The following is a 24,567-nucleotide window of genomic DNA, read 5'->3' on the forward strand; positions in this document are numbered from 1 at the left end:
TTGCTAACATGGCTCCCCTGGGGTTACTTGGAAGAGCCCAAAAGTTTAGAAGGAACTAGGCAGCAACCACCCCACTGGAGTCACTGAAGGGCCAGGACAGGGTCCTCTGGCCCAGGGTCAAAGATGGGGGCAGGAATATGTCTGGCTTACACTGGACTCTTAGAAACAGTAGAGCTGACTGCAGGGTAAACCCAGGGGCTAGGGAAGAGATGCTCTCTGCTAGCATCTCCCCATTCCTCAGCCCAGGTGCTCCACCTGGGGAGGCAGGAAGCCCTTCTGGGAGGGTTCCGAGGATGCGCATCGTCTTGCTTTGCCCCCAGACAAGTCTTGCTGGGTGGGGCTGCCCCCCTTCCTGGGCAGAGGCAGAGGGCTGTTCTTTCCCCTCCAGCAGGGCCTTAGACCTGACTCAAAGTTCTAAGAGGATGGACTATCTTAAACAAAGGGCAAAATGACAATGAACCTTAGGAAAGAATCATTGGCCCAGGATGGCCGATGTTGGCACACCAGTCGCGCCACGCCCCCGCCCACCGATGGGCTAAAAAGCAGTTCTGAGGATCCTGCCTGGTATGCAAGACCTCAAACTACATTCCACCACCTGTTAAGATTCTTTGAATCTGTATTACTCACTTCATCTCAACCTACCTCATATTGTTGACTATTTCACACAGGTATGACTATAATTTAGCTAACTATAATTTAACATTTGGAGGGCAGGGGCTTTGTCTTATGTCTTTCCTGTTCTCCTTAGCATGCAGCACGGTGCTGGGCACAAAGTGGGAGACTCAATAATACATATTTTGTGCATTATTTGTGCCTGTCCACACTTCTAGCACATCCTTCAGAGAGATCTCATGGCGTGCTTGCTTCCTTTTAAATGTCATGTTTTAGCTTCGGGGTACCTGACAAAACTTGTTTCTGCTATTTGGGGCGTGATTTTAACCTATTTGTGAGATTTTACAAAGTATTACAACATCACAAATATACCCTTGGCAGAGAGAGGGTTTGGGGGAAATTCCTCAGAACAAAGTGTGGCCTCAGCAGCAGCACTGCCCAGCTTTCTCTGGGCCCTGCAGTTTCTGCCTGGCCCAGGAGCCTGTCCCCAACTGCCATGTGACTTCTCTCAGCCTCTGTGTGGAGAAGGGAAAAGAGCCTGCAGTCAGGAATCTTGAGGTGCGACCCCCGAAGTCTGAGGAAGAGGAACAAGGAGCATGGTGCTGCAAGAAAAAGGAGCAGTAGAATTTTTAGGATCAATTTTATTTGGGCTTCTCACAGTGGTTAGAGCCACTCTGTCTTCAGAACAATCACAGCAGAGGAAATGCGTCACCGAGACTGCCCAGAAAAGTCTGACCAGCTGAATCTTATTGCTTAAAATACACATATTCACAATAACTGACAAATGGTGATGTGCCTCACACAGGAATGTGTTAGCGTTTGCAAATCTTCCGACTGTAGCACCAAACCCTCACTGACCCCTTCCTTCTCATTCACCTGGAAAACCAGACTCGATCAAATCTCCCGGCCCCCTAACTAGTCCCGACTCCCTATTTCCCTCGCTCCCACGCAGGGTAGCCTCCCGTAGCAGGGGCCAGGCTGTGCCGGCTGGAATCAAGCCCAGCTCCACCGGCTGCATTTTTTCTTCTCGTGCCTTTAGGGTAGGACGCTGCAGTGAACACTCGGACCAGTTCCCCACTCTAACTGGGGAAGGAAACTTGAGAGGGCCAGAATTCATCCATTTGATCAGTTAACTGAAGAAGGATTCATTTTGGTAAAACTTGATCTCCTTTGAGACACTTCAGTGAGTTGTTTGGGTTTTTTTTAAAAAAAAAAAAACAGGTGGAAGGAAAGGCATCTGAGGGCTGCTGATGCACTCCCGCCCCGCGCCACACACCGGCTTGCCTGCATGCAGTGGACCTCAGCAGAGGGAGGTAAGCCCGATGGCACTGCGGTATCCGCCAAACCCTCCTGGCAGTTCTGGGCAGGGCGGCCGTCTGGGCCACAACTAGTCCAAGCTTGTCACTGAAGATCCAGTCAAGCTTCTGTCTGAAGTTCCACCTTTGCCTTCTGTCCCGAGTGGCTGTGGACACCCCCTGGGGGCTGAGATGGAGGGCCAGGAGCAGCCGAGGGAGGCAGACAGGTTCAGAGCACGTTTCCACAACAGGGAACAGAACACAGGCCTCTGAGCGTCCACGGAGCAATGTGCAAATTGCAGTGATGGGTAGAGTAAAACCTCTACTTCGAGCACAGTATCTCTGGCAAACACAGGGGACTGCCGTCGACAATGCTGCTGAATACACCCGAGTACACAGTCAGACATTTGTTCAGTAAACAGTAAATGCGTAAAATAAATTACCTTGAGAGGGCCATATCTGCTCCAAACGTGTGGTTAACACATGCAGAATGGCTGCCATTCAAAGTATATTCACAGGAAAACAGGGCTGGGGGCTCACACACAACAGACAGACACACACAGGTTATCCAAAAAGTCACTGTGTATGGACTTCACTTTGTTCAACATGGATTTTGGTTTTGTGGACTCCAAACGCAGACACTCGTTCACCTCACAGCCTTGGATTTGTCTATTTTTGTATACATACATATATATATATATATTTGTTTTTTTTTTCCTTTCTTATCATAACATCAATGCCTTGTCTGAATGTCATCGTTCAAAAGTCGGGGAAGAACCAAACTCTTCGTATGAACAGGGCTGGACAGGGAATGTTAGTTTCGGCTATTCACTTTCTCCATTCAGACTCTTCCTACCAAAGTACGACTAGTTATCTGAAGTCAAACCATAGTAATAAGGATCCTACTGTCCTGGATGGCTGCCTTCACGCTCCTACCTGAGCCACTTAGGCTCTTTACAAAGGCTACACAAATTAGCTACCCCACTCAAAGCCGGGAGGCAGGGAAAGGGCATAAAAATCACAGATAACAAAGGCATTTTTTCCAAGTGGTCAGTTAAAAATAAAAACCAACTTATTCAGAATCAAGAGAAAATACTGTGGGAGACCAGGCTATGGGGCTGCCTGTTCTCCGGACCCACAGCCTCCTCATTTGTTCATACAGAACCGTGAGACCTCAAGGCCTGCAGACTGTGTGCTTGGGACGGGGAGAGCCCTGGTCACCTGTGGGCACAGACCAATGGGGAGAGATGCAGAAAGCTGCACCTCTGTCCACAGCCATGGCTTAGGGCCTCCTGCGCACCCGCAGAAGTTCCAGGATACCCCCACCCAAGCCTACACACAAAACATCTCCTTCTGGCTCTATACAGCAGCCAGGCTCTTTCAAGGCCAACTTGGGAAAGAGCCACAAACTTCCCTTTTCCAGAACAGAATTCTTGCCTGCCCACTGGTAAAGTTCTTGTTTTCAGCTCGCTTTTGTTTTTTTTTTAAAAACAAAAACCCAAAAGAGAAGGTGGTATAATTTTCCATACCTGAACCAGTCTGTAGCCAGCCAGAACCTGCTCAGAAGGGCCCCTCAAAGATGCACAGTGGGGCATCAATGTTGTCACCAGGAATTTGAGAGAGCAACAAGCCCCCTACCAACCTACCCCTCCAACTGCCGGTCAGCTCTCCTCCTCCCAGAGGATTAGCCCAATTCTGGCTCTGCAGACACCGGCAGCGAGGGGTAACAATCTTTGGGCCTCTGTAGGCTTCCTTTGTCACCCAGGGCTGAGACACAGCAAGGTTCTCTTAAACTAACACCAGAGCATAAATTCACTCCATTACCAAGAGTCACCTCAGGGCACAGTCTCAGCTCCCTTCCTTGAGGGCTTCTAAAACACAAATCTCTTTGACTCCAGCAGGCAGTGATATATGACTTGAAAAGGGGACAAAGGGGACAGAGGTGGGGTATGAGGAATGAGTCTCAGAATCAACTTCTCAGCCCTCCAACACTGTGCTTCCGTGGGGGCAGACGCATCCACGCCCCCATACTGTACCTGGAGATGTAGGAAAATGCAGGAGCGGAGGGGGGAAAAAAAAGAATGAAGTGGCTGTCCCACTTTTTCTGAAAGTCATTTAATGCTTCTCTCGTGGTTCTCCCCTACCCTGGTTGCTCTGCCAAGTTCTCGGGCGCAGCAGGGCCTGCTCTAGCTAGGGGAGCTGCTGCTCTGGGAGTTTGGGGAGTCCTGCTCATTGATGGTGTTCAGCAGCAGGCATGCAGGCGGCCGCGGCAGGTGGGCGTGCCCGGGCTCTCGGGCCTGCTCCCCGGAGGGCTGGCAGAGCCCTTCCTCCTCGTCGCCAGGGGGCCGCACGTGGCAGCTGTCACAGAAGTCCAGGGGCCCATCCAGAGCATCGTCAATGAGCGCGTTGAACTCTTTGAGGTCATCATCATGGTGGCCCCGGTTGCACACACACACCTCGATGCCTGAGTCCCCCGTGAAGCGGCGGTGTCTGCCAGGCGTCTTGTCTTTGTTGTCGGGGAGGGCGGTGCCCTGCTCAGAGCTGTAATCTTTCAGCAGCTCCTCCTTACATTCTGAATCCTTGTCCAGGAAGGCCCCAGGGTCCAGCTCCCCCAGGCCGGCCACAGAGCCACTGGGCTCCATTCCGGGGGCTTTGGTGGCTGCTGGGTCGGCTGGCACGTCGGAGGGCTCAGGGTCTGCGATGCTCGGGGGTCTCGTGCTGCTTCTGCTGGGCCCAGACAAGGGGCTGCTTGGAGCCCCCTGGGAGCCCCTGGTGGGATCGGCGCCTGGGGGGCTGCTGCCTGCAGGGCCACACTGCGCAGGCAGCTGCTGCTGCTGCTGGAGCTGGAAGGCACTGTATGGTGGGGGAGGAGTTGGAGGTCGGTTCACCACTTCCTCATAAGGAGGTAGTAAATAGTTTGGCAAAAACCCTAAAATGGGGAGGTAGGGAGGAGAAATTACTGCACTGGCAATTGTTCTAGGACAGGCTGCAAAGCTCACACTAACACGTCTCTCCCCACCCCAAGCATACCCACCAAGTGACGGCTACAGCTCTCGATTTCGGGCAGGGCAGGGGGTTGGGGGCAATTTTGCTGAGAAAGAGGGATAGATTGGGAGTGACCTAATAGAGCTTCTTGAAATCTGAGAGCCCTTGAAGTGGCTTCCAGGCAAAAGCTTCTCGCCTGTCTGCAGTTAAGGCTGAGGGTTGGGCAAATGTGGTGGATGGCCAAGAGATCACGTCTGCCCGGAATGGATCTGTTTCCACATGCACGCAAGTCTCATGTTTCCTGCTCAGACTGAGTCCTCCATGTACGTCCCACAGGCTTCAGGGTCAGGGACCCTGAATTAAGACTTCCTGACCACTTTTTTCTCCCCCTAACCCTTCCAAATGTATACTATGAACAGAGCCTTTTTGTTGGGAGGTTAGGAATCTGTATTGTCTCTCACTCTAGTGGGGCTAGAGGCGGTCTGGAAAGACAAACCAAACCCCATCCTGATTCAGAGCAAGAGCAGGTGGGTTACCAGTGAAGGGTGAGGGGCCTGTCATCGGATGCTTATTAAGAACATGCCAGGTGAGTTATCTTTTGAATGTGCTGAATGCCTTGAGGTACAGATGATCCGATTATGATATAACAATAATTGCTAGTATTTATTGAGCACTTACTACATGCCAGGCACTGTGTTAAGCAGTTCACCCTGCTAGATGTGGAATTCCACATTCGTGACCCCTTTATTCTGTAGGACACACTGCAGAATGGCTTTGGACAAGCTGCACAGCTGGGGTTCCAGTGACCATTTGAGAGGTCCTGAGTAAGGAACCCCAGGGGAGTCAGGTGAGCGTCCTTCAGCGAGTCAACAAACTTCTTGGTTCTCAGGAAGTCCCAATGTCACCCCCCACACCTGTCCCTTTCATGACAGCCTCTGCTCAGGCATATCACATGGCAGTGAGCAAAATGGGAGGATTTCAGGCCACTGAACTCTGAATCTCAATTCACTCACATCATACACCATCCAACCACCTGTCTAAAAAAGTCTGCTAAAGGAGCAGAGACCTGGTCAGAACCCAGCCAGTGTGGATGTGGAATAGCCCAGTGACTTCAGGAAGCAGCATCCACAGTACTGGCTCCTCTGTGTTAAAGGCGAGTGCCCCCTTGTTCCCGTACTTTCGAGACCCTCCTCTGCACCGAGCAAGGGGCGCAGACCCCCTATGACCATGGGGGCTCTGACCACCGATGCACAGTCTGTGCGTCCTGGGCTCCTGAGGGTAGGGTTGGGTGGCTTTGGTGTACGTACTGAAATAAAATGGCAGCGCTGAGTAATTGTGGGCTTCCCGGTAGGCGATCAGGTTGATTTCGTGCTGCCGCTGCTGGGCCTGCAGGCGGTGCTTGGCTCGGCGGTGGTGGCACACGCAGCAGCAGCTCAGGATGATGATGATGGTCCACACCAGCCAGAACCCTGGGGGTGGGGAGGTGAGACAAGAGAGGCATGCGCACACAGTGAACACCAGCCAGAGAGGGCAGCTCTCAGAACAGGGAGGTCTTGGGACAGCACCTGCTTGGTCGAAGCTGGCACTGTCGGGCCTCACTCAGTAAACTGACATTTAGAACTTGTGTTCAATTTTCATAAATGTTTGTGTCAGAGTAAAAGACACATGGGATGCAAGAGGGCAGGAACCTAAGAATGATGACAATAAAGGAGGTCACTCACTGCAGGGCACCTCCAGGGACCTTGGGGGAAGGGAAGAGTGTCGAGGCATCTCTCTAGCACCATTGGTCCCCCCGTATTTTAGGTCTGGTGGGCATTACATATGCTCACCCTTCAGGACAGTGTACTCTTCCTCTCTTAAGAGATCTCTGAGAAAACGCTTCGGCCTCCTTTGGTGCCCATCTCTCCCCCAGTCCTGCTCTAGCCCAGAGGGACAGCTCCCAGGCTCGCTTCCTGCTGCTAACACGGGGCTCTTCACCAACAGCAAAGAGCCCCTCAAAATCTCCACAACTCAGCAGATTCCCAACTGCAAGGGGCCTCGGAGGGGCCGCCCGACAAAGGCAAACTTAGGGTTCTCCTGCTATCACCAAAGAACAGGGGCTTTTCTCCACCATGTATGCCTCTGTAACACAAGAGTCACTCAAGTTAGTGGTGGAAAAATTCTAATTGCCTCAGGTCCATCTCTTCCCTAGAGAGTGTAAATGACTTCCTCTGCTCTTGGTATAATCTGGTACAATTCCATCTCCCACTGTCACAAACAATCCGCTCCCACCTCCCTTTGGCCCGCTGCTGCGTTAGACTTGGGGCCACTGGCAGCCTCCCCTTCTTCCTCCCTGCTCTGGAGAGGGCTAGAGGAACAGGGGCAAGACCCGCAGCTCTCTCTTCTCTGGGGGGAATATTTCTTCTCGTTTCCCACTGTGTTCTCCTGGACTGTACTCAGAGAATCTCGGCAAATCCCAAAATAAGACCCCTCCCCAATCTTCAAATGTATGCAGAAAAGCCTTCTAAGTATTTTTTCCAAATTAACGAGGAATTTTTCTTTAGAAAAAAATATATATACATATAGAGGGGGAAAAACTGGGAGGAAAAACACAAAAATAATGACATCTTTAAGTAGTGCAATCATGAGAAATTTTGATTTTCTCCTCCTAATTATTTTCTTCTTTCAAATTATAAAGCTGGAAACAGAGTAAATTAAAACTTAAAAATATCTGTGACTAATTTTACTTTTGCTGGCTTTTATTAAAAAAAATTAGTATATTTCTGGATAGATTTTTTTAATTCCTCTGGGAATATATTCAGACAATGAAATGATATGAATCATTAAAAAATTGTTCATAGAATACTATTTTTGACATATACAGATGTTTCTTCTATTAAATGAAAACAGTTACAAAACACAATCCTAATTTTTGTTTAAAAAAAAAAGTATATATAGACGTCTAGAAGGATGATCAAGAAGCTAGCCACAAGGTCACTCATGGATGACAGGACAGACTTTCTGGTACAAGCTCCCTCATTTTTTGCTTATCTGCATCTCCTAATTTTTCTAAGATAAACATCTACTTCTCTGAAATAAAAAGAGTATTTTTTTCTCAATAAATGATTTATCTGAAGAATAAGTTTAAGGTAAGTTGTTATTAAATGAGAATAGATATTAATGTTCATTTGTTCTCTATTCCTGAATAACTTCAATTTTTTCCATTACAAATGATATGTATCTTTTATCATCTGCTTTGTAATTATAAATGTGTGTTTAGAATTTAAGTATTTCCACATGTATCTCTCGTCAGGATGAGTTAACATCGTTAAAAAAAAAAAAAAAAAAGCCTGCCTCTCCCCACAAGCAGACTTGTAAATGAATAAACACTGATTTTTTTCCATTTGTACCAGAACATGATATTCTGAAAGGTCCCACTGACATTTAGGGTGTGGCCTCTGGCAGGGGCCCTTTCTGTCCCCCAGGGGTGTCTCTGCTGAATCTCCCCACAAAGCCGCCCCAACCCGGTGGGACGGTATGCAGCACAGCCGCCCGGTCCTGGCCGTCTGGCAACACCTAACTGCTGTCGGCACGTGTCAGCGTTCAACGGGACCTTCTGCCGAGGTCTGGCAACAAGAGAACAGGCGGAGGACAATGGGTGGAGGACTTTTTCCCTTTTTCCCATGAGCAGACAGAAAAATCCCATTCCTAAGCAGAGAACATAAACATCAGTTGAAGTCAGAAGTCTCCCTTGTGGTCCTTCCCAGATCCACTACTGACATTTGCTGAATTTAACTTGGATTTCTCTCCTGCTGCTGGCTGACTGAAGACTAAACACTGATAGAGGAGCCCTTAGGGAATGGTGCTGAGGCCAGAAGCGGGCTCTGGAGTGGATAGGCCACCTGATGCCTCCTAGGACATCTCCTCCAGCCCCCGCCATCCAGTCAGCTCCCAGCTTCCTGGGGTGGGGTTGCGCCCAAGGGAGGCAGCACAAATAAGCACAGTGCACTCTGCTGAAGAGCCTGGCCCCAAGTCTATTTTAGAGTCACATCTAACAGATTCTGGGCTAACCACTCTTTCAATTACCAACATTTCTCTTACTTGCCCAGCATAATCTCACAATCCTTTATACTTATACTTCTGTATTACTCCCAATAGATAATCAGCATCGAACTCTATTTTTTTTTTTTTTACAGATTTTATTTTTCCTTCTTTTCCCCAAAGTCCCTTGGTACATAGTTGTATATACTAGTCGTAGGTCCTTCTGGTTGTGCTATGTGGGACGTCGCCTCAGCATGACCTGATGAGCGGTGCTAGGTCCGCACCCAGGATCCGAACCGGCGAAACCCTGGGCTGCGGAAGCGGAGTGCACGAACTTCCCCACTTGCCCTCGGGGTCGGCCACTCTATTATTTTTTAGTGTCCCAGTCATTTTTCAGTAGTTTCTTACCTAAGGGTAAACCAACTTTTAACTCTTATGCTGCAATATATATGATCTAAGGCAACATTTCTCAGCTTTTATAACATGCTTTTTTTTTAAACCCATGCTTTTAACAGGAAAAATCTCCTGCACTGGTTTTCATGTTGGCCAAACATTTCTGATTCTCCTCTCTGTCTCTGGGCATATGGGTAACCTTGAACTTCCTGGCCCCCCTTATGACTGGGTGCAGTTTGGGGACTGGTTCTAACTAATGAATTGGGATTGGAAGTGACATATGTCACTTAGAGGCCAGAACATTTCTTGCTGATGTGAGAAGTCTCTATTATATTAGTCTGCCTTCTATCATTGGCAACATTTCAGACAGTGACTTCAGGGTCAGTCTGGCCCCAGAGGATGATGAAGTGGCAACAAAGCTCCCATCCAACCTGCAATGGACATACAGTGTGAGCGGGAAATAAACCTGTTGTTTTCGGCCACTAGGATTCTGGACTTGTTTGTTACTGTGGCATAACCTGGGCTATCCTGACTGATGCAATGTGTTTATAAGCTTTTCTGGGGGAGAGGATTTAAAGTATTCATCAGATTCTTAAGGGAATTCTTGATTCAGAGAAAGGCTTAGATCCACTGAACTAGAAGCATAATAGAAAAAGAGGACTTTTTTTTTTTTTTTTTAAGGATTGGCACCTGGGCTAACAACTGTTGCCAATCTTCTTTTTTTTAATCTCCCCAAACCCCCCCCCCCCGTACACAGTTGCATATCTTAGTTGCATGTCCTTCTAGTTGTGGGATGTGGGACGCCGCCTCAACATGGCCTGACGAGTGGTGCCATGTCCGAACCTAGGATCCAAACGCGAACTTAACCACTCGGCCACGGAGCCAGCCCCAAGAGGACTTTTTTTTAAAGGAAAAATTAAGCAGGGCAGAAGGAGACTGGGGAAAGAAATGAGACAAGTGGAACACATATCCTTGACAAAACTGCTTTAGTCGTATCTAACATAGCACCAGAAAACACATCTTTATTGAAATTCCACCAGCCTACTTCTTTTCACATGGTATCATGGGTAGAAAAATTCTCCCCATGACGTACCAGTTGTATGGTGTTCCCTAAGTCTCAAACTGAGTTCTGATTTCTTCATTTCTAATATAGCATCACAAAGGATTATTTGTGTGCATCAAGAGTGGGGGAACACTAACTTGGGAGCAGAATGGGCCTAGAGGCATGATAGAGTATTAGCCGAAGTCCAGAAAAGACCCCTAATGAGCTGGTCCCACTTAATGGAGTTAATGTGGGGGGCAGGAGGTATTCTTGTCCAACTCTCACAAAATGGATTCTCTTGGGAGCTATTCTAGTCAAAGTAGTGTCCCATAAACTTTAAAAGGGGGAATATCGAGACTAGTCCCTATGGAGTTGTACAAACTTCTGATCTCACTAGATTTCACAAACAAGGGAGAAAGCTTAAAAAAGGTACACCCAATGAAAGAGACACACAGAGAAAGACAGGAGCATGCTCGCCTCCCCAAACACACACATACCCAGAGATTATATTTCCCAAAGACAACTCAGAAGATTGTGACCTCATGGTGAGGAGCATTTGTCATGCTAAGCAAAATGGAAAACATGTTTTTAAAAACAATCACAGTTCAATGTAGGAACTGAGTCATGTGCCCCAGAGTTCACTATAAACTTGGGAAAACACCACTCCCCAACTGGCAGGAAATTCCTCATTAGGAAGCCAAAGCATACTGTAAATTAGATCTCCTTCTACCCTACAGGATGGTGGGTGACCTCCCTGGCCCCCTCTGGCTCTCAGCAGGCGCTCCTGACGTTGCCACTGTGGAAAAGGCCTGAATCTGGGAAATGAAGATTTTAGAGGACTGGCAAAAATCTGGAAAGACCGGACTAGTTTCCTATAAGCATGACTGCAGATATAGAAGAGGCAGATGTCCTGGGTTCAAATTCCAGCTCAGAAAACCATTTCCTAGCTTTGTGACCTTGGTCACTTTGTTTTCACCTCCCTTATCTGTAAAATGGGGAGAATAATGGTCTCCGCCTTCCTTGGTCATTGTGAGGACTAAATGAGTTAATATGTGTAGGGCACTCAGAACCACGCCTGGTGTCCTTTACGTCCTCCAGCTTATTACTACTGTTGTTGTTGTCGGCAGGACCACAGACAGGAAGAGTTTCCTTTAAATTTCCCTTTAAACTCCAAAAAGTATTCCATAAAAAAGCAAAAGGAGGAACAAGTCCAAAGTCTGTTTCTAGGTTCTATGCTTGCCTAAATTCATTGGAAAACCAGCCCACCTGCTACTGATCAACCTGCCTTTGTCCAGAAGCCCGGAACACTAGGGAGCCGGGGTCCAATAGGGGCTAAGAAGGAGGCCCCAGCTCCCTTTCTGTCCACTCTCTGCTCAGGATGGCAGACGCCGTGGGCCTTCCTTAAAAGCAGCTCAACAATGGATATTTTAAGACAAACTTAAAGAAAAAGAGTTAGCAGGTGAAAAGCTGGGCAGCATTAACTGGATTTGCTAATAGTCCGTTTCATGTTGCCTCCGGGAAATTCCACTGCCCAGAAACATTGCCCTTTCCCCTACTACTGCCCAACCAGGGAAAACTGACGCCTGAGTGAAGGTCTCCCAAATTATCTCAGGAGCAGAAATCCCCAACTAGACGTCCTCCTGGAAAATGGAGCTTGGTGTTGGAAAGAACCCTGGGATGAGAGCCGGGAAAGCAGGTTCTCAGGAGGCGCCCTGACCCTCTGACTCAGCTGCAACCACTGAACAGTTACTTAGTGCCCTGGTCCCGAGAAATGGGGACAACAGGCGTACCCAGAGGGCTGTTATTGGGATGAAATGAGGTGATGGGCATGAAGACCTCACTTAGGGCCTGGTACGTAGGACAGGTCTGTGCACATTAGCACCCTCATCTGCCCTGTCTTCCCAGGCAAGCCCCAAGGCCCCAGGGGAAGGGTCAACACTGTGATGCATACTCCGTTGTTTCCCATGCGCTCCAGGACTACGGTGGTCCTCTGCCCGAGAAGTCCTTCTACCCTTCTCCATGTATTTAAATCCTACCCACCCTTTAAGGCCCACTTAAAATGCCACCTCTTCCATGTAGCCTGCCTGAATCCTGTCCAGACAAAGCAGATTCTCCTTTTGAAATATTCACAACAGTTCTGGTACATACATTCCACTCTTTACTTTGCATTACTAGTGGGGCACCTTGTCTTTTCTCTCTGCTAGGAAATTCCCTTCTTGATGGCAAACATTATATCTCCCCACAGTTCCTAAAACGGAAGAGGCCACAGCAGCCAGTAGGAATTTGGTAGAACTGCAAATTCTCAGGTCCATCTCAGACCTATTGAATCAAAAACTGGGAGTAGGGCCCAGAAATCTCTTTTAATAAGCCCTCCAGGAAATTTGGATGCTTGCCAAAGTTCAAGAACCACTGGAATAAGAGTTTGCTGAATGAATAAATGATTGAATGATGAGTGCTATAAAATACAAGTGCCACAAAAATGCACGGGATGATGATAATAGTAATGATGACTAGTCCTTCTAGCCTCAACCACTGCACTGGTAAAGCAGGTCCTATGCTTCCTGTCTGATGCAGGCCCAGTAGTGACCGCTGGCTCCGGTTACAACAGACTGAAAAGACATGGGGGAAAGGGTGCTGACCAAAGTTTGAGAAGGTCTGTGTGTGCTTGAGTGTGTGTGTAAAGTGGGTTGTGTGCATGTGTGTATGTGAGACAGTCCTCAGCACACAGGAAAATTCAGGTTAGTAGAGGTAAAACAACGGTTGGTGGAAATGGCATTTTTTTCCCCCGGAGGCCATCCCTGTCGGCAACTATGGTTAAAGAGGTACTCTGTCTGATGAAAACTCGCCAAGGATTTCCTGGCGGAGATTTTTTTCCTTCCAAAGGAAAGAGACAAAAAGAATAATCCAAAGCCCATTACTTTCACATTTCAGGCAAAGTTTAGAGGCAATTAGAGGGAGCAGGGTTCAAAGCAACAAAAAATGCAGTCTTGATGAGAACTGAAGGGGCTCGTACCAACACTCAACCCCCCTCCTCTACACATCGGGCAGAGGCCAGGACCTTAATAAGGAGGAAAACCAAAGAACTCTGAGGGAGCAGGACACTCATGGGGCATCTCCTGACCAAGAAGCCATTGCTGGGCACAGATGAGAGGAAAGTTCTGCTTTTACAGTCTCCGTGCCTCCAGAACTTGGAAAGCATGGGCCAACTGGTATAATGGCGAGTCTTTTCTCCCCTGCAAACAATGGTCTCTGTCTGGCCTCTTCCTCTCCCCAACTGACCGTAACTGGAGAGAGAATTAGCTACTCATGCAGCTCTTCCTCTGGCTATCTTTAAGCCTTGGGGTGACGTGCCTGGTTCCCAGACTGCCTTCCTGTCCCCGCCACCCCACCCCCCCACCTGGGCTTTGGTGACCCAATTCTGGTGACTACTGAGTGCTCTGCCAACCGCCCAGGAGGCTCTGTCAATCTAAGATGGGGCCATCAGCAACTCCATTCCTTTCCGCAACTGATGCCGCCTGGGCCGGGCCCCAGAAAAATAAACTGTAGCTCTGTGGCTTTTTGGCAGCCCAGCTTCAATTTTTGTTTTAACAAGGGGTGGGAGGAAGAATTTGAACCCTGTGGTTATCTGCATTTTAAAACATTTAAACACAGTCTGTCCACCTGCTTGGCACTCTGTGTCCTCCAGTAAGGCCCCTAGCCCCACCCCTTCTAAAATAGCAGCAACAATTCTGGGCCTGCCTCTGCTGCTGCTAATGTACGCGGAGGACTGGTGGGGACATCCCGAGCCCTGTCCCCTCCTTGGGGGAGGAGTCTGCACTTGACAGCCCCTGAGATTTCTCAGAAAGGCAGATGAGCCGGTCCTCAGTCCTCGAAAGGGAAGGAGGCGGGTGAGGAAAGGTCTTGTTCGTAGGAACCATTCCCACTGGCTACAAGACACGTTTGCATTTGGAGGAAGAGATTTTCCAGCCAAGAGTCTAATTTCCTTTCCATAGCAAACAACAGCCCTTCCAGCTGCTATCTGACCATTTCAGAAAAGGCTGTGGAGGCAACGGGCAGATCAGAAAGAAGGGGAAAAAGGTCAGGGGTGATGGAGGCAGTAAGGGTGTGGTTTGACAAACAAGCCGACAGTTTGTTTCCAAATGGGGGGAGTGATGGGGGCTTAGAATTATCTGGGGAAACAGACTATTGTTTCCTCTCTCGACAAACAGTTGTGAGAACCACTGCAGTGCTGGTCACCGGGGGCCTCTGCCCTCCTCTCCTTCTTTGTCCAGCATCCTACAGTGTCTGGTCTGAGCTCCAAGAAGATCAGAGTGCAAAGTGTGTCAGTGAACTCTCCAAGCCTGGGTCACTCCCTGAAGACCACAGCAATGTCACCACTCCTGTGCAATGCTGGAAGGTACAAGGGGTCCCAGCCTCAACCAAAGCAGTGGCAAGAAAAGGATTGTCTCCACATGGCATTTAGCTAACAGTAACAGCTTAGGTACACTGGAGAAGCTTCCAGACACTTCAGTTTGAGAACTGGAGAAGAAACAAAGGGGCTCGAACTTCTAGACTCTGTCTCTCCAGGAGGGCTCCATAGGCAGGGACCTAGGGAAAGTTTAATCCCTTTGAGAGGGCCCCTCAGAAACAGAGGCAGCTCCTCGATGCCCTATGGGGAATTCTGGAAGCCCTTGTGGTTCTTACAAGAAAATGGCATTCCAGCCATCCACAGAGCCCAGCCCAGGATTCACAGCAGTATGGCTGCTGCAACCTCTCTTTGCCAAGATGGCAAGCCTGGGTGTCTGGGCTGGCCCAAGGAAGGATCTAAGCTGTTGTCACTGCTCAGCACACACTGGAGAGGGCATCGAAGAGAAGCCCAGGCAGGAGTTCCTGCAGCAGCCCTGGTAGTCACGGCCTCTTAAGAGAGCTCAGACCATATTCTCCGATCTTCAGCCCACGGCGTCCAAACAGCAGCAGAGCTCTCCACCCGGCAAAGGACCCGCCTCTGGAACCCGGAAACAGACTCCACTCGCCAATGCTGCCCCCGAGAGAACGAGAAAAGGGCTCCCCAGCCTGAAGCTTCCCAACGAGCAGAGGTGGTAACCAGGACCCTGGGGATCAAGAAACCCCTGGGCAAGGACTTACACCAGAGTTCATAGTAGTAGTTGCAGCACTGAGACTGCCCGCAGCAGTGTCCTGTGTCACAGATGTAGCTTTGATTGTTGGTACCCACACAGGTTTCCTTATCCTAAAAAAAATCAAAAAGCATTTCAGCATATTAAATTATAGCATTTAAACACCACTTTTCTTCTCATCCCCTTCCTCCTGGCCATCTGCCCACCCTCCACAAAAGTAGTTTGCACCGATGTTTATTCCATTATGAAAAAAATTAAAAAGAACCACACAACGACAGCAGATTTAAGGGGAAAAAAAGGTTTATTAAATGGGGAAGAGGATTCAGCACACAGGCCGACTGGTAAACAGTGGAGTTCTCCTCAGACAGGAAAGGGCTGCCTTGCTTTCTTTATGTCCAAGCAGAAACACTTCAGGCTCCGGTGTTACACTCAGCCGGCAAGAAGGTGATGATTCTCCTGTAATTAGCAGTATGTTTTAAATAAAACCAGCTTTTCTGTGAAAGTTCCTGGAATAATTAATGCAGTACGTATGCTAGGATTAGCAGCTAGTCAGTCATTCCATTCTCCCTTCAAAATACATGACCTCCAAGGTTAATTACAGTGTGATTCAAACAAGGGCTAAAAAAACTGCTACTAAAATTTTTACTCTCAACAAAAGGGGTGACCTGCTCAGGTGACCTAGTCCAATTTCAATTTTCTAGATCATTTTTTGCTTTATCAAATGATCTTCTAATAATCTTGATTGGATCTGGGGTTCATACTGTCCCTCGTCAGGGACAGCTACAGAAAGGGCACCGCTGAGTAACCACCTAGCTCTTTGCCAAATTCTATTCGCAGCACTGACAGATGGGGATGGAGGTGAAAAAGATTTTCTATATTTCACATTTAGGATATAAGGGGCCAGCCTGGTGGTGTGGTGGTGAAGTTTGCCTGCTCCATTTTGGTGGCCTGGGGTTCGAAGGTTCAGATCCCAGGCCTGGACCTATACACTGCTCATCAAGCCATGCTGTGGCAGTGTCCCACATACAAAATAGAGGAAGACTGGCAGGGATGTTAGCTCAGGGACAATTTTCCTCAAGCAAAAAAAAAAAAGAGGAAGATTGGCAACAGACGTTAGCTCAGGGCCAATCTTCCTCACCAAACAAAAAAACAAAAACAAAAACAAGATATGAGATACCCCACCAGCCAACCTAGACTTCAGCCCCAAATGTACTCTGGACCACAATGCACATGATGAGATGTGTAAGTTACCAGCTCCGTCTGGCTTTCAACATTTCTTTATTCTATAGAAGTAACACTTGCATTCACCAGACACTGTCTTTGTGCCAAGCACTGTGTTGGGTATGAGGGATACAAAGACGAATAAGACATTGTCTCTATCCTCATTTCAAAGCTCAGAGTTAAGAAGGAAGAAAACTCTGCTCAGCAAAGAAACTAAAACCACAGTATTGTATTTGCTGCTACTCAGGGTGAGCCTGCCCACAGTGCACATCCGGGCGGATGCCTGCCAGTGGAAACTGCAATCACATGGTTGGTTCCTCCTCTTTGGGCCTTGCTTTACTACACCGTCTACTTGGCCAAGGGTATAAACAAAGCACTCCAGCGACTGTCTGCTGGGCTAGAGGCTGGGCAGCAACAGCTCAGTCACCTGAAGCCACAGGGAGAGGATAAGAGAAAGTGCACAGCTGATAACCAGATCCCAGGCTCAGTGCAGGTTTGCACCATAATCCTCAGGTGTTTCCTGGTCTTGAAGAGTCTTATACTCTGGGGTAAAGGGGTTTAGGAAAAAGGAAGCATGGGAAAGGCATTCGTAAACTCTGACAATGAGGGCTTTACAAGATTGCCAACAGAGTTCTTCCTATCTTTGCCTTCATGTGTCCACCATAAGCAAAATAGAACACCTAGGGGGTGGCTGTCCAGTCAGATGTCTCCTCTGAGGCCTGGTGCACATGGAGAAAACAATCTGTGCTTGATGCTTTTGCTAGAATACATGCTCTCTGACTTCAGAGCAAAGCACTGCTTTCATAAAGACATCAAACAGTTTCTCCCAAGTCTACCAGGCCTGAAATGCCAGTCTTCTGGCACTGGCTCACAAGAGCACAGTTCAAAGTGTCCACATAGTTTCTAAAAGAGGCCATGCTGCCTGCACTCCGACACATGAAAGAATCCAGCGACACTTCCGCCTTGGGAAAATTCACCAGATGAGGCCCAAGCTCTGAATGCAGGGGGGCCAACTGGTCCTAAGTGAGGCGTGGAATGGAACATGTTTGAAATCTAAACAAGTGGCATCCTCATGACCTACTGGTGTCAGCTTTTCTCTTGGCTCTTCCATCCCCCGAGGCAGGAAGCCTGGTATACATAGGACCCCACTCTTTTTCCCTGGAGAGCAGAACTATAGTAGCATCATTTAATCCAGTTTTCCTCAAACACTTTTTACCCAGTATATCTCGTCCCCTGTTGTCCTCCACTGCCCCAAGATAGAGTCCTCAAGCTGTCTTGGACGGTCTTGGTTTGGGGAACTGTCATTTTCTGCTGCAGAAGGGAGGAAAGCAGGTGGCCAGTCCAGGAAGACAAGAAGTGAGCTCATGGACCTTTAGCCAGGAAGCAATGAAGGAGGATTAGGGGGGTACTGAGACCTAAGTGTCCAGGTGAAGTCTTCCAGACAGAGAGAACTGTTGGTATGACAGGAAAATCCAGGAGCCTTGGCTTGGTCCCAGCTCTGCCACTACAGAAGGGAACTTTGGGCAAGTTATTCAGTGGCCCTACAGCTAGTTAAGATGTACCCTTCAACCCTAAGGCTTTATTATCCTACCCACCTCCTGTCCCCTCTGACATAGCAGCCCTGAGCCGATGCAAGAGCTCCTGAAATCTATGGCTCTGCCCGGTCAAAGTAACAGCAAAGAGCAGCGGTGAGCAAATGCCGCTTGGGGTTCTTCCACCCTTCCCTCTACGAGGAGCCTAATCGTGATTAACTGGAGGACTCTCAGAAACCTCCAGGTGGCTCAAGATCCAAGTGGTTAAGCGTCAGTCACAGCTGGGTTCAAAGCCCAGCTCTCATTAACTGTGTGACCTTGGGTAAGTTACTTAACTTCTCTAGGCTCTTAATATCTACGTTATTCTGTGAACCATCACTGCTAGGCATGAAAGACCATTCAAACAGCACTTTGCATTCACTAAGAACTATTTCTGAACAGTGACGTTCACTAGCAACGTGGGCTGCTCAGACACATGACGAATAGGAAAAGGAACCAAAGAGAATGCAATGGGAAGTTCAAATATGAAAAATTCTCAGCACCCTTTATGATTATTCTCAAGCACTTTATATATATTACGTTGTTCAGGCCTAGTCTTGAAGAGTGGGCAATAAATATCCCTCCTAACCCCCTTTCTCCAAAAGTGAACCAGAGATTGAATTGTGCTCTCCCCATGGCAGGAGCTCTGTCTCCTTGTCTCCCTTCTCACTCCCAGTATGAGCCCAGTGCTTGACACAGAAAGCTTTGTTAATGAAACAATGGCTAGGCAACCTCCATGAAGGCAGGTGAGCTGGGTGAAGAATGTGGCTAATGTGTACTGAGCACCTGCTATGAGCCAGGCACTGTCCTAAACGCCTGACATGTAGCCCTTCACCTAGACTTGAAAGCAAGCCTATGAAGTGGGTAGTGTCAGGGAACTGAAGCCAAGAGAGGCTAAGGAACTCGCCTAAGGTCACACAGCCTGGAAGCAGTCCAATCTAGTTCATCTGACTCAGGCCAGAGCTGTTAACTATTAAGCTACAGCCTCCTTGATTAAAGTTATACTTCTTCCGTTGCTTTTTACACCTCAGTTGCTTAAATAAATCCACTAAAAGCTCCAAACCAAATAAAATCAACATTTCATCTTTGATGGAAAAGATAAAGACCCTGCCCTTGTGGAGCTCTCTGACTTTGAGAACAGGCTCCTTCGACCTCTACTCGGCAGCGAGGAGAGGCAATGAGCTTGAGGCTACTCCCTTCTTTGCTCGAAAGGTCGTGTTTTCATATAATGACTTTCTGACAAGCACAGTGGTGTTTCATGCCCGTGTGGAACGTGGGGCCTTCATTCCTCCCTTTAACATCTATCCAGTGCCTACCCTGCACCAACACTGAACCAGGGGTGGGGACACAATGGGCAAATGACCTGAACAGCCATGATCTCTGTCCTTGCCAAGCCTGCAGTCTAATGAAAGACGGTAATGTAATCACACAGATAAAAGAGCAATTAGTTAGGCAAACACATGATTTGGTGAGAGCTTACAGTAGAAAAGACCTGGAGTTGGTCAAGACGGTCCGGCTGGCTTCTGAAAGGACGGCAAGCTTGAATTGAGATCACCAGGATGGTTAGGAATTTAGTAACTAGGGAGCAGTGACACGAAGAACATTCCAGGCCAAGGAGACGTACAAGCAAAGCCCCTCATCCAGAAGAAGACAGTTGAAGAAGTAGGTAGGGAAATTAGGTAAGCAGGGACCAGACTGTGCAGAGGGGTGACAAGATCAGATTTGCATTTTAAAGATATCTTCTTTCTGGCAATGTTTTCATCTGCGCAAAACTCCACAGCCAAAAAATCCTAGAAAAGTAGAACCTGTCATAAAGGAACTTTATGGCAAGGACCACTGTGATCCTCTTTTTTCATAGCTATGTGCCTTCAGCCCTAGCACCACGGTGACCGGCTCCAACATACAGGGCACACATGGTCACCAAACAAAAAGCACAGGCACAAAGAAGAGGCAAGCATGAGCAACACTGAACTGGAAAGAACATTTTTACAATGGAAAAGGATGAACAGTACGCCTTTTGCACATATGCAAAAAATTATTTCATCTCTTTGGTGGCAGTGTAAACTGTGGGAGTAACAACATTTTCCTTAACAGTTTCCATGTCTTATAGTTGCTATTCTTAGCCGAGCCACTGTAAAGGTCAATTTAATCAGCATCAGAACTTCCTAAGTGCCAGCACCAAAGGAGACACTGGGCAGTAATGGTTCCCCTGGGATGGTTTTAATTTGCCGACTTATGGGGCTGGAAAACCCTCCTAGCAACTGGCAACAGCATCTTCATGTCCTTAGAAAAGCACTGAAGTCTTAAAGTTTAAAAGTAAAAAATAGGAAAATTGAAATCCGTTCACAGGATGCTAAAGCACAGGACGCTAACTATCTTGGCTGTGGGATATGAAAGAACCTGGCGCACCACCTCTGGCTTTCCCCACAGGGAAAAGGAACGATTTCTCATGGAAACGTCCAATTCCACAAATCAAAAAACAAATATGTATTGCTATCCCCTCTCCATGTGCCAGGCACTGTGCTGGACGCCCCAGCTACCGCAATGAACAAGAGATTCCAGGGGAAGAGATCTTGCCTCTGGCAATATAGCTGGGTAGGTAACTTTAAATATTTTTCTATGTCAAAACCCCTAGAAATACTGGCTATGTAACAATATCCTTTTAATTATATAGCTGAGCTTGCAAGAAAGCAAGGAAGATCCTCAGGGGCCAAAAATGTTGAGGGGAACTAGAAATGACAGGGGTTAAGCGAGGTCAGGCCTTTCCAGCTGCCCTGGAAAGAGGGGCTGTTTATTTCTCTTGGACCCACTTGAAACAGGGAACTGGAACTGAGCCCCAATATAAAGTGAGGACCCTCAAAGAGAGAGAGCAGACTAGAAAAAAAAATCAGCTTGTTGGCACACAGAAACAATAAGAAAGCTCTGAAGTGAGAGCAAAAAAGTATCTCCTCTAATATCTGTAACCACAGCCCTTTCCCCAAGCTAATTTGAGATCTGAATTGTACTACTACATGGGCTGAGAATCCTCAAGCCAAAAATTTAACACAAAGAGTGGTCCCAGGCTGGCAATAATCCTGTGACATCTGGCAAAAGAAATATAAACTGAAGAGACCTACCCTCAATCAGGGTATGAAGGATTCCCACAAATAAAGCTCTGTTGAAGATGAGCTCACAATATACTATACAAAAATTTATGCAGAAATAATCCATCACAAACAAGACTCAGGAAATTCAACAAATAGCAGAATAAGACTCCCCCAATAAAATAATAGAAAGATCAAATAAACTGTAACACATAAACATATTTCAAATGATTAAAGCCAAAAAGGAAGAACGAAGAACATGAGAAAAGAAGAAACTGAAAAAGAGAGTGACCAAGGAGATTTGGGGAAAAAACAAAACTTGCAGAAAACCAGTTATTGAAATTAGAGAACTGGAACACAGATCTTAGAAAATTACCCAGAAAACGGCTTATACGAATTAAGAGAAAACATGGAAATGGAAAATGAGAAATAAGAAGCTTGAGAAGGAAGGAAGAGAATGGAGGAGAGACTATGTTTAAAGAGATAACTGAAAAATTTCCAGAATTGATTAAAGATACGGAATTTTCAGACAATAAACAACTCATACTCGGGTACATTGTTTGAAACTGCAGAATAACAAAGAAAAAAAGATCTTAAATATATTCTAGTGGGGAAGACCGAAAACCAAGTAGTGAAATTAGAATTTAAAATAGTAAGCTCCACAAGGATAATAAAACAGGATAACAGGACAAAAGGCTTTAGGTGGGGCAGTCAGGAGAGGCCTTCCTAAGTAGACCTGCGGGAACAGTTTTCCAGGCAGAGGGAATATCAAGTACACGCAAAGACACCAATACAGGAATGAGGTTGGTGTGATCAAGGAAAAGAAAGAAGGCGAGTATGACTGAGCACAGCAAATCTCAGGGAGATCAGTGTGAAAGGAAGAGCTGAAATTCAGAAAACGGCCAGATCTTATACACCTTGTACAGCAGTTAAAACAATATCCAAAGCATCATAGCTTGCAAATTCACTGTTGGCTATAATAGCTAATTTCTCCCTAGCTGGTGGAGATTTGAATAATATAAAAATATTTTTGCAACTCTCATATTTACTTTTCAATTTGGATCCTCCCCCTTTTCCGCCCCACCCACGCTGTAGCTGCTACTGTAGAATAAGAAACAAAATCAACTTTCCTTCTATTCTTGAACCAGGAATGGCTTTCCAGAAAGTAGACCAAATTGTAGCACTGCATGTCTACCGAGTGAAGTTCTATCTGATTTTGGTAATATTCTGTAACCAAAGGATAACAAAGCCTTCATAAACAAGACATATTTGAAATGGCTAAATGAGAAAAGACAGCAAGCAACTTTAACTTAGAATCGGCTATTTTTGTTCTATCCCAGACAGAATCTTCAAATTCAGAAAAGGCAGCACTTTCAGGTCCAGATTCTCAGAAAAAGATTTGTAGGTACTCATAAAATACTCTCTAAAGTTTTGTGGATTTACCTGTGTTTTTACATAAGGAAAGTTAAGATCATTTTCCCCTAATACTAATGGTTTTAAGGCTGTTCGGAGAACTGAGGGAAATAAGTAAAACTGTTCAAGGGCACACGTTTTGAATCCGGTGGAAGGAGGTCACAGAAGAGCTGGGGATGAAGGAAAGTAAGCTGAGGCAGAGGAAGGATTCAGCAGGAGAGCTGACCTAATGTTTCCTACGTGTTAGTCTACTCTCCCTGTCTTTGACCGTAAGGACTGTCACACACTACTTTTGTATCATTCACCATATATACTACACATGACAATCACTCCTTTAAGCTTTACTAGCTAAAGGAGCTCATTTTCATCCTTTCTGATAAAGGGCAAGCCATTGCTAAGAAGTTAACCAAGACTCTGCTTTTTATGCACTGGGATATTAGGAATGAATTTTTATGCTGTTTGGTTGATTCAGCAATTTTCCAAAAGGACAAACAGCCTAGGCAGGTTCCCGTTCCAAGCCAATAAATCTAATCTGCTAAGATTCAGCCTCAACCCTCAGATGTGATAATGTGTTTTACCCCTAAGGGCTCTAGACCCCAGCTCCCTGGGCTCAGGAGCACCTGGTATCCTGTCCTCTAGCTGCAAAGTGCCTTAAAAGGTAAAGCCAAAGACTGGAGCTAGTAGCACACATGAGAAAAGCCTAGAACCAATGGGGGCAGCTGCTGCTTCAATATTTGGCTGTAGTGTGTACTGCTGACGGGGAGTCCCAGGGACCGACCCCCTACTGTAGCACAGACAAGGGCCCATTTACTTCAACCTGTGAGGGTCTCCTGCACATTTCTGTCTGGGGACTCCGGGAGGCTGAGACTCTCTAAGAATCTGAGGAACGGCAACACAGTGAATCAGAACAAATCAGTGCGTCTCACAAAGAAGTGAATTTGCCCCACAGTAGTAATGAACACACTTAGACAACAAATGCAACAAAACAGAAATGTGTTTCCCAAAGTGTGGTCCACGGGCCCCAGATCACCTGGGGCATTTGTTAAGAATGTAGATTGAGAACCCCTGGGGGCAGGGACTGAAGATTTGCCTTTTAAAACATACTCCCCTGATTAAGCTTACATATATTCAAGTTTGAGAACCACTGCCCTAGATTTATAATAAATGTACAATATACACAGTTCTTGCCCTCTAAAAATGGAATAGTTTAATATTGTTTTTCTAGAATCTCAAACACATCCCAACACAGTTACCCCCACAAGTATCCACTTAGAATCACATGATGAAGAATTATTTATACTGTCTGTCTCATTCCATAAAAAAATACATACAATAGATCATAAACATAATTCTTCTAAAAAGTAACATTATTTAGGTACACTCCTATCCCCACCAGTACTGCTACTGCCAAAGCTGCATTGCAACTGGATCCTCATTAAACAGCCCCCAAACAGAGCAGCCAGCAAAGAAATTAAAATCCATTTCCTGTGTTGCTATTAGGAATCTAAATAACAAACTCAGAAAAAGCCACTTGACCCTGGTAGGAAAATCCCAGAGCAAAGATCGGAAGTTGCAACATATCCCATGTTTTTATTAAAGGCTACTTGTCAATGTCCTAGCACATGCAGGCCTGGGGGGCTGGCTGGCTGCAGCAGCTGAGGACATGGGGTTAAGGTGCCACTCTTTGACCCCTGGACACCGAGAAGGAAAAGCAGTTCTGCCTCGAGGTATCCTTGGCAATCTCTCATCACTGGCCTCTCCTGCCACAGAATAAATGCACTTAGAACTAAGGCATCTTCAGCAAGGGCTGGTGCAGAA

At 47.0% G+C, this 24,567-nt stretch overlaps 1 protein-coding gene and 1 long non-coding RNA gene across 3 annotated transcripts in view; both read right to left on the reverse strand.

Annotated features, from left to right (window-relative positions):
• Positions 1-1,235: 1,235 nt before the first annotated feature.
• The window catches only part of WBP1L (WW domain binding protein 1 like), a 54,105-nt gene continuing 30,773 nt past the window's right edge, over positions 1,236-24,567 (reverse strand). For both annotated transcript variants that reach the window (XM_001498544.6, XM_005602268.4), the window contains exons 2-4: positions 15,472-15,574; positions 6,200-6,361; positions 1,236-4,836 (exon numbers count right to left, since the gene is read on the reverse strand). In XM_001498544.6, the coding sequence (XP_001498594.1) occupies positions 4,094-4,836; positions 6,200-6,361; positions 15,472-15,574 (1,008 nt within the window). In that variant the 3' untranslated portion in view covers positions 1,236-4,093. The remainder of the gene's footprint in view (positions 4,837-6,199; positions 6,362-15,471; positions 15,575-24,567) is intronic.
• LOC138915470 (uncharacterized) lies at positions 15,744-18,052 on the reverse strand. The gene is made up of 2 exons (XR_011421456.1): positions 17,899-18,052; positions 15,744-15,917 (listed from the first exon to the last, which is right to left on the reverse strand). It is a non-coding gene; the product is annotated as an uncharacterized lncRNA (long non-coding RNA).

This window comes from Equus caballus, chromosome 1 (assembly GCF_041296265.1).
Source record: "Equus caballus isolate H_3958 breed thoroughbred chromosome 1, TB-T2T, whole genome shotgun sequence".
Taxonomy (NCBI): Eukaryota; Metazoa; Chordata; class Mammalia; order Perissodactyla; family Equidae; genus Equus; species Equus caballus.